The sequence below is a fragment of the Cryptotermes secundus genome, unplaced genomic scaffold, assembly GCF_002891405.2.
Source record: "Cryptotermes secundus unplaced genomic scaffold, Csec_1.0 scaffold1759, whole genome shotgun sequence".
NCBI lineage: Eukaryota > Metazoa > Arthropoda > Insecta > Blattodea > Kalotermitidae > Cryptotermes > Cryptotermes secundus.
Window position 1 is genome coordinate 184,341 of NW_019720605.1, and position 10,606 is coordinate 194,946.

Here is a 10,606-nt window from a genome sequence, read left to right on the forward strand (position 1 = left end):
TCTTCATTGTTGACATTCTTCCATTTCCTTCGCTCCTCCATTTTACTCATCATCTCCTGTGTAACCCACGGTTTTCTTGCTATCTTCTCAACTTTACCAACCAAATCACCGATAGTATCTAACACGCATTCTTTTATATTATTCCACTGCGCTTCAGCATTTCCGTTTTCACCTTCAATTGCACCGAGTTTCTCTTCTAGGGTCTCTTGCACGGTTTGTCTTTGAGCATATAACTTCTCCAAATCCCATCTGGGTCTGCGCTTTCGAAATCTTATAATTTTCTTCAACCTGGTTCAGAACTTGGCAACCAGTAAGTTGTGGTCAGAATCAATATCTGCCCCAGGAAGCGTCTTCACATCCTTCACACTGTTTCTGAATTGATGTTTCACAAGGATGTAGTCCAGCTGATGTCTCCTCCAATCCCCAGGTGTCTTCCATGTGTAAATTCTTCTCTTTGGCTTCTTGAACCAAGTATTGGTGACAATCAGTCCATTTCTTTCACAAAAGTCAATAAGCATTTGACCCCTGTGATTCCGTCTTCCTAGTCCATGTGATCCAACAATATTCTGATGTGTAAAATAATTAAAAGAATTTAGAAAATTGTTAACACGTGTGAGTTGGCAACAAAGTCCCGTCACCTACCGTTCGGTGCTGTTTCACACGACTCACCGCGACAGGCAGGAGCAAGACACAAAGCAGGTTCTCGAACTGCCTGTACAGTCTTCACAGTCATCTTGAGCGTACTGATAACCACTTCCCCACATAGTCCTCCATAGCACCGCCCCAAAAGCAGCAACTACATCTGTTATGCTACAAGCCGGAAGATCGCGGGTTCAAGTACCGAGGAGGTCATTGGATTTTTTTCAGTTGACCTAATCTTTCCGGCCGCACTATGGCCCTAGGGTTCATTCAGCCTCTACCAGAAATGAGTACCAGGAATTAATTAAATAATTTACCTGGGGAGTAACGCGCGGCCGGCGTGTAGGGCTGACAACCTTACTGCCATCTGTGAACCGACTGTCTAGATAATGTGGGATACGCAGCGTCTCACAACCCTATGGACCTTCACGGCCCGTTACAGGGATAGCTTTACTTTACTTAGTACCCATTTCGACTGAGTATTTGGAAGTGTCCGTACTTTTTAATAATAGTCACTCATTTTGAATCTGTTGTACGTGGCTATCGTAACTGATTTTCTTGATTCACGACTTTCAATTTCTTGTTAACAGCCTCTGTGGTCTAGTGGTCAGAGTTCATGGCTACAGATCCATAGGTCCCGAGTTCGATTCCCGGCGCTACCAGATTTTCTGAGAAGTAGTGGGTCTGGAACGGGGTCCACTCAGCCTCGTGAGGATAATTGAGGAGCTATTTCAAGGAAATAGCGGCTCCGGTCTACAAAACCGAAATTAACGGCCGTGGGGATACGTTGCGCTGACCATACGACACCCTCTATCCGCAAACGTTGGCATTAACTTCACTGACAGTCGGTGGTCTCTCGGTTGGTATAGTTCGCATGCGAATTAGAACCACGGAGTTTGTTTGTTTTTTGTTTAAACACATTTTAAGTGAATCATAGGCTTTCTTGAAGTCTACGAATAGCTGACGTACTGCCTCAGTGTACTCCCATTTTTTCTTATGATCTGACGAACGCAAGAAATCTGATTAGTAGTTGGTTTGTTACGTCTAAACCCACACTGATAATCTCCAATAATGTCATCTCTGCATGAACTTAACCTTGAGAGAAAACTTTCGGAAAATATTTCGGATGGAGGTGACGGCCCCGAGATATGGAGGGTAGTTTCAAATATATTGGAAAAGCAGTCGCGGACAGCCGACAAGGGGTGGTCTTCAAGCTTGGAGTTGGGCGTGGGGATAACAACTCTTCTCCTTCAAAAATTGGCTTGTTAGGAAATATTTCATTGTGATATTAATAAAAGCGATTGTGTAAATACGATATGTTGTTGCTTGTTTAATCTCTGTCCCTTGTCAAGCAGCAATATTCTTAGACCTTGCGCCCTGCTCTGTATAGTACCTAGCGTGTTGGGAGACGCAAATGCAATATACTCGTACATAAACTTTTTAGCCCGCATTTGTTTATCCCCGCTCCTCCTGGAGGCATTTGAAATCAACAGTTAAATCAGAGATGACTGGGGGACATGTTTGTCCGACTTTGTGGCCACATGCGAGTCTAAGTGTAAAACGGAAAGTGCAGTACGGTTCAAAGGTGCGAATCGTCATTGCGGCTGACGAGCCTATAACCCCCTTCCCGTGACCAGTGAAGCAGTTCTCGTCTTTACCACCAGGTTTCAGCACCAACTTTGACCACAACCGAGCTCTCTGTGTTAGCGAACTGTTTCATAACGAGACTGACGTAGAAATGGGCTATGTTTCTTGACCACATTTATGGAGTACTTTTCTTCTCTTGGCGAAACTGAACTAGATGCGTAGTTCATAAGGTGCACCAGATACTTATCTGAAAGCTACGAGAGCATTTTGAAATATGTTTTTCCGTAACATGTATGGAGGAAGCGCATTTGTACACGTGCACAGCTACGTCAGCCCGCTTATGTGACGAGGTTTGATTCTGGATGTCACACAATTAGACAAGCAACCGTAACTGATAATCATTTCAAGGCCGGAAGACAATGTCTAACCTACTGAATTCTTGTCACCGCACTTCGGTGTTGTAATCAGGAAGAAAATGTAGCAGGCTTAGAACTCTGAAATTAATTTCGAATTTCATTACAGAAGTCATTCAGAAAGTACAAGTCTGAAGACTGAGCAGGATGCAAAAGTGTAACGAAGCTGATGTAATTAGTTTTTGATGATTTTAATTGCGTTTTAGATCCTCAGGTTTGTGTTCAAGTGCAGGGTTTTGTATTACTGCATACAGAAAAAATAAAGCAAGTTTTGAGGTTAAACTAATATAAATTAATAATTAATCGGTTGTAGGAGAAAGAAACTTGACGAAACGGAAACAAGGACATGGCTAAGCAGCCACCAAATCCATCGCTACTTTGGATTCTATGGTTACAATAAAACGTCACATTTCCAGATTTTTCGCGAGTAAGTAAGTCAAAAGTGAGTGTAGTCACTGAAATTTCTTTCAGCGGACTAAGAACGCGGCATGCAGAACATGAGGAGACTGACTTACCATTTGCAGCTGAGTCACATATTTCTTCCACCAGATGTTATTCTTGTGTTCTGGCCAAGTGTTTGTTACGAAGTAGTAGGTATACATAACGACGTGCACGATGGAGTTGATAGTTCCAAGAAATGTCCCGTGTCCTCCTAGAATTCAAGAGATTCTTGACTTTATATTTCACAAAGGGGTCAAAATTGTGAAACAAGGAATAAATAGACATTTGTGGAGCTTATTTCCAAAATGTACCGATTCAAATTCATTCCAAAAATTGAGTTATAGGTGGCAGTACTTGGTACGTTGCCAACATCGTGGTATTCACTAGGCACTAAACTAGAGTGACCAGATTTCAATAAATAAAAAATAAAGAAGGGGTACATATTTTGTATTGTCACGTGTAGGGGGTACGGGTGACGAAAATAACGGCGTCTAGTTTTGCTGAATGAATTTATAGGTGTTGAAGCAGCACTACAAGTATTCAGCTGCCGTCTGACTTTCTTAACGATTTCTGACATTTTTTTATTACTTTGTGGGGTGGGACTGAGTCAACTTGGTACTGCGGCCACTTCTGATCATTGTACCAGCCCCAGATGATAGGTGAGGGTGACTGTGGAACAATTGGCGGAATGAAGATTGGCAGGGGAAACCGAAGTACTCGAGGAAACCTGCCCCAGCGCCACTTTGTCCACGACAAATGCCGCCGCGGTGGGAAGCCAGCGACTAACCGCTTGAGCTATGGCGCGGCTAGACGTCTCACATTGCTCTCTGACTGCTTCCTCTTGCCTGGTCTGACCTCCCTTCACAGCTTCAGGGGAACCGAACACAGATCAGGCCTCTGAACGTGCATGAGCCCTTGCCTAGAAAAATTGGTAGTTCCGTGTGTGGCTCTACTATTTCGGCTTTTAGGCCGCTTTAATCGAGCCGTTGCTTAGCAATGCGTTACCGTATTTTTTGTATATTACCTTCTGCAGCCGCACGTTTTCACTTGATGCTGAAGAAGGGAAGATATTTCGTATTTCTGGGACGAACAAATTTCTTGCAGTAAATCAGGATTACTATTTCATTACTCAAAATGCAATAGAAGGGGGCACGCGGTAGCGTAGTTGGTTGAGGCACTATTCTACAAGCCGGAAGGTCGAGGGTTCAAGTCCCGATAAGGTCATTGAATTTTTTTCAATTGACTTAATCCTTCCAGCCGCACTATGGCCCTGGGGTCAACTCAGTCTCTAACAGAAATGAGTACCAGGAATATTCGTGGGGGTAAAGGGCGGCCGGCGCTTAGGGCTGACAACCTTACCGCCATCTGTGAGCCGATTGTCTAGAAAATGTGGGAACCTCAACATCTCACAACCCTATAGGCCTCCACGGCCTGTTACAGGGATAGCTTTACTTTTAAATGCAATAGAAACATTTTATAAAAGTAATGAACTGCTTTGGTGACTTGCTCATTGCTATAGCAACCTCCAAAATACGGTAGCAGTGACAAAAGCTTTGGGATGCGAAAAGTTTTATCTCATTCCTTCTTCGCTTTGTTTGCTAAAATATCGAAATTTTCAGCTATTTCACAGGCTTAAATATTGCCAGTTTGTGTATATTTGTAATATTGTATCGGATTCTCAACTCACTCTCCCAGAAATGAAACCAAACAATGGAAACTGTTCCATAGAATAACCGATGATGAGTCGCGTGATTACTGAGCTACAGTGCAGTGCGCATGCGGGACTCTTACTGGAGTACCATTTCAGAGATGGACAAGATAATGTAACTTCTGAATAAATCAGCGCTCTTGAAAAAATGGACTATTCGGTGTTCGTCTTTGTCAAGACAGTGAGTGACCTCGCTCAAAGCACGTAGCGACCCCGTTAAAATCTGTGCCTGGTCATCCTATGTTAAACTCCATTCATCAGCTGCAGTAGCGGCCAGCTTTCGCGTCAACAGTACGGCCTCCAGTTCTGTTGGTGACAAAACACGCGGAATCCAGAAAGCCAGTGGAAAAGTACAATGCCATTTGTTTCGGTTAATATTACACAGTTTGGGTTTCTTGTGCCATTTATGGTGGACAGACACGCACATGAACTGATGATGAATACGGGGAAGCAGTTTCGAAGCACGGACGGAGCCCATTTCTCGACAGCAGAACCGATATACGTGGTGTTAAAATATGTTTGAGTTACCGTATCCTGTCTGTAGTGGTCAAAAGGTCTATAGAGCATGCCGCTGATGTGAAGTAGATTTTCGGCCAAGAGATCTTTTGGGACATATGAACCATATCCAATGCTTTATTTTATGTCAAATTATACGAAAACGATTTTACACTTTTAACTTCAAGTCTCTGCATTGTGATAAAGCATAGATAATTTGATATTTCTATGAAGACACTTTTATAGAGTCAGTATGGCACTTCTTACTGGAATATAATCGCTATTGCACCAGGGGCAAACTTTGTTGTTTCAAAAATATTTTTTCAGCCTGCAACAGTTACCTATCTGAAACAATCTCCACAACTGTGGTCAGTATTCCTCAATAAATGGAGCAGCTTTGGAGATGCTGATGACGTGATAATATTGTGACATGCTGAGCTATGGATGACGCCCCTCCCCCACCCCCCGCCAGCCGTGATGCGCCGAGCGAAGCCAAAGCGAGCCGATGTTAGCCGAGTCCTAGCATCCTGGTCGCTAGGCAACGCGAGTCAACAGCGGTGACGTCACCAAGGAGTAACAGCGGTTACTTCCGGACAGCGTGGCTAGCAACAAGGCACCAGACGACAATTGTCCGATCAAGGCTACATAAGGAGCAGCGAAGGCTATTCAGAGTCAGTTGTACTGTGATAGTCAGTCAGTCCTGGAGCTACCTACGAGTCAGCCCTCGAGCTACGTTAGTTCCGAGTTAGCCAGCAACCAGCCAGTTGTATTGTGGCATTTGGAGTGTACTAATTGTGATACTGCAGATAGCAGTAATCGTAAATCTTTAATTTGGGTGATTGTAAGTGCGAATGTGAAATAAAATTCGCTACATCAAATACATCGAGAAGTTATTTGTCGCGATATACGCCCGATACGCGACAATATTATCACGTGTATCGCAGTGACTAAAGACGGGGTTCGGGTTGGTAGTTGGATTTATTAACAACTTACAAGTCGTAACTACAAATAATTATTCCACTATTGATGATTTACGTAATTTACAATCACTCCACACTAATCTCTTCAGTCTACCTGCACTAGTCTTCACTGGTTTATAACGCAGGAACTGTAAGTCTCACAAAATCACACACTCCCAATATCACTGTGCTACAGCACACATAAAGTCTTTAAATCACAAGTTAAACTTTCATAGGCTGACTTCTTGTACTCTTCTTCAACTGCGAACTTCGCGTGGCTATCTCCTACCGAGAACTGACTCGTCCCTCAACCAACACAATTTTGCCATTTATATGGCCGAGGAACGGACAGGCATCACAGGAAACACATTGAATGTGACCACCAACCACAGTTGCATGACGTCACCAGGACACGGAAAACACAGCCTCTTCTACTGTTGCGTGTTGGACCGTGAGAGCTGTTGCCTGGCAACGCCTTGATCAAACCCGTTACAATTTTAACCTCGTTCCTACAGATATAAATGATGTAGCCGATAACGCTGTTTTTGGGTGGGACTATTGACGAAGTTCTTTCATCAATATATTAGACACTTCGTTTTATTAAAAAACAGCTTTTCCGTTTTCCGTTTTCGTTTTCCGCGAGGCGCAAGAAAGGTTGTTTCTCGCTGATGTGTCTCAGACGACAGCAAGAGCATTTAAGATTAGATCCTGTATTATCATAATCCAAATTATCCACACTACACTTAAATGCAAATTAGAGTAAAGATTCACGCTCTTTCCATTTATTATCTGCAAAGCCAAACGTTGTGGTCGCCTGCCTAACGTTATGCTATTTTTCTTTATAAAACCCGCAGTCTCGGCCAGATATGCTTGCGCTACGGAGCAACAGATGGGCTGACTACGACAAAGACCACGGGTAGTTTCTTACCCAGATAGCAAAGCCGTTGTACGGGAGCAACGGCGGTCCTTATGTTAGCTATCTATGTATCCTTATTCCTGTTGCTCCCTCCTGGAGCACGGGGCGTCCGTGAAACGCTTCGTTTCGCTTCAGTTTCGTAATCTTAGAAGGTCGGTAGGACTCCTTGGACGGGGATTCAGCCCGTCGCAATGCCGCTACCTACACAGAACGACACAAACACAGAATAACGGCACATGCAGACATCTATGCTTTGAGTGGGATTCGAACCCACGATCCCGGTGTTCGAGAGGGCGAAGATACTTCATGCCTTAGACTGCCCGGTCACCGTTATCGGCCTCTCACTCTGTAACGGAGCATTAATCAAATATATTTTCACGCAGCTTCAGAGATATATAACTCAAATTGATGCATCTTCTGTTCAGAAGCCTGTCATAACATACACTTCAGAATTTCGCAACGCCATTGTTGCCACCATGTATAGTCTACATTACGTTGCTGGTAATAGGCATGAAGGTTGAGTAGTCTCGGTACAATTATATTAAATTTAATGGTCATAAAATTTCCGATTTCTTTGAAAATTTATTGTTATAGACACACACGTGCAGAGAAACCAGTCTTTGTAATTATACGAGGGTAAGTCAGTAAGTAAGTTACAAATGGAAATAGAACTTAAACAAATGAGTGTACTGATTTGAAAAATGCTTTTATTTCTCAGCATAATCTCCCTGTACACTGAGGCACTTGTCCCATCGTTTCACAAGCCCCTGAAAACCAGCAGCATAAAATTCTTTGGGCTGCTGTTGGAACCAGGCAGTGACTTCCCTTTCTACAGCTTCATCGTCGAAAAACTGTTCAGCCGAAAGATGATGTTTAAGAGGGCCGAACAAGTGTAAGTCGCTTGGAGCAAGACTCATCACCTGTGACAATTCGGGCTAGCATATCGTGTCCTTCATCATGGTAGCGATTGTAATGCTGTAATGCCGGACCCATTCTTTGCATTTTGTGTTGTGGGGTCAGGATTTGCGGCACCATCGTGCACAGACTTTGTGAAAACCTAGCCTGTCATGCATTATGAGGTAGGCCATATCGTGTGAACACGCCTGGTTCCAACAGCAGCCCAAAAAAATTTATGCTGCTGGTTTTCAGGGGCTTGTGCCTCAATGTACAGGGTGATAACGTTGAGAAATAAAAGCATATTTCAAATCAGTACTCTCATTTGTTTAAGTTCTATATCCATTTGTAACTTACTTATTGGCTTACCTACGTACATATACAAGGAACGTTCCGAAATAAAACAAAGAATTAGCTGCGCATGCCCACCAATCTTAGGCTCGCCGACTTGCGTCAGGCCACTACGCACCAGAGCTCCACCGGCCAAAATCCGCCGTCCCACCTGTAACTTCCCCAAAATTTCTAAATCAGCAGCGACTGAAGCAGAGTTTGTTCGAGATTTTATTCTGATTAACAAAATTGCGCGATAAGATTATTTTCTTTTGTTTTGTCCTTTAGAACAAATATATTTTCCTTTTCATTTCTGAGGTAACAAATTTAAAGAATGCCGTTACTTTCTTCTCCAGATGTGTATATGTATTTGATTGCTTCGTGAAAACGGCGGCTCTGAATTAGACTTTTTTTTTTAATTCGCTTAATGGGGTTGGAGTCCAACTGGGTCCACTCGGCACGGCGGCCACTGATTGGCCTATTGTAGCCTGCCTCGGGTGATTATGATGATGGAGAATTTGGTGGAATGAAGATTGGCAGGGTAAATCGAAGTACTCGGAGAAAACCCGCCCCAGCGCCACTTCGTCCACGACAAATCCAGCTTGACCAGACCCGGGATTGAACCCGGGCTGCCCCGGTGGGAAGCCAGCGACTAACCGCTTGAGCTATGGCGCGGCCTCTGACTTAGAGCTTACTTACCTGGTAAGAATTTCATGATGATCCAGGTACCAAAGAAGATGCCCGCGTGGTGATATACATGCAGAAATGACACTTGCTTATCTTTCTTTCGTAGCACGAAAAATACCTGCAAGATAAATTATAAGACACTTAGCACGGCCATGGTTACAATTGAATTTTGTTATTTTTGGTGTCCGTCAATATACCTCAAGCATGGATGTACTCCGTGGCCTGTAGGCCGCAAGCGAACTATACCGACCGAGCGACTGCCACTTGTCGGAGAAGTTAGTGCCAACGTTTGCGGATAGAGGATGTCACGTGGTCATCACAACGGATCCCCACGGCAGTTAATCTCGGTTTTCTAGACTAGAGTCGCCATTTCCTTGAAATAGCTCCTCAATTAACCTCACGAGGCTGAGTGGACCCAGTTCCAGACCCACTACTATTCAGAAAATCTGGTAGCGCCGGGAATCGAAACCGGGACCTCTGGATCTGAAGCCAGGAACTCTGACCACTGAAAGCCTTTCGGCTATCATACTTTAATTCATCCGTTTTTGTTTACATGGAGTGAAACGCGTTATGAACTGTTAGCGCACAGTATATGCACAGAAAACTGCGTTTCTGGAAATCGATATATTGAATACAATGCCACACAATATGACGGTATGACACAAAAGATTTCGTTTTGTGTGTGACCCAATCCAAACCTCACTTGGGTGCCAGGTATCCTGTCTCAGCTTTCACATACCTTATTTCGTCTCTTAAGGCGACTATGCCGAGAATACTCGGTAATATATCAAAACTATCTCCTCCCATTTTCCGGTCTAGAAAACCGAGATTAATGGCCGTGGGGATTCGTTGCGCTGACCATGTGACACCCTCTATCAGCTAAAGTTGACACTAACTTCGCCGACAAGTGGCGGTCGCTCGGTCGGTGTAGTTCGCTTTCGGACTAAAACCACGAAGTTTGTTTGTTTTTTTTCTCCTCCCATTTCATCTCCATTCGTGATTACACTGCATCTCCTCTTCTTATTCGCTGTTACGGAAATCTCCAGCAGTTGCAGAAACGTGGCTAACTGATGCAGGAGTCAGCCAATTACAGGCTAGTAACCGGAAGCCTCCACGGGCAAGTGGCCCAACACAGAAGAGAAGCATTGTCAATACCGGCTTGCCTTCGCTGATGACGTAACACGATTGTGTCAACGTACCGCCATTAGTGAGGGCAAGCTGCCTTTACTAAAGAGGCAAAATTCTGATAATGTACTTTAGCATACCATCTGTATGAAGAAAACTATTTTTTGTGTCGCATTGTCAGTGGGCCGTCAGTAAGGGTGAAAATCAGTGCTAAAGAGACACGAACAGTGCTTCAGCAATATTGAAGGGAAAACTTTTGATACGAAAGTGTCAAGAAACCTTTAATACTGAAAGGAAATAAGTTTGAAATTGTACAGCAACTATTTCATCAACGCAGAAAAATAATTTTCGATCATATACTAGTATATAGTGTGACGTGCTGAGCTATGGATGACGCCCCTCTCCCCCCCCC

The 10,606-nt window shown here is 43.8% G+C and overlaps 1 protein-coding gene across 1 annotated transcript in view; it reads right to left on the bottom strand.

The window, feature by feature from the left end:
• LOC111870672 (elongation of very long chain fatty acids protein 1) overlaps positions 1 to 10,606 on the bottom strand; it is a 31,280-nt gene that overhangs the window by 7,608 nt on the left and 13,066 nt on the right. Inside the window, exons 6-7 of the mRNA XM_023863143.2 lie at positions 9,082 to 9,187; positions 3,155 to 3,291 (exon numbers count right to left, since the gene is read on the bottom strand). Coding sequence (XP_023718911.1) covers positions 3,155 to 3,291; positions 9,082 to 9,187 — 243 coding nt within the window. The remainder of the gene's footprint in view (positions 1 to 3,154; positions 3,292 to 9,081; positions 9,188 to 10,606) is intronic.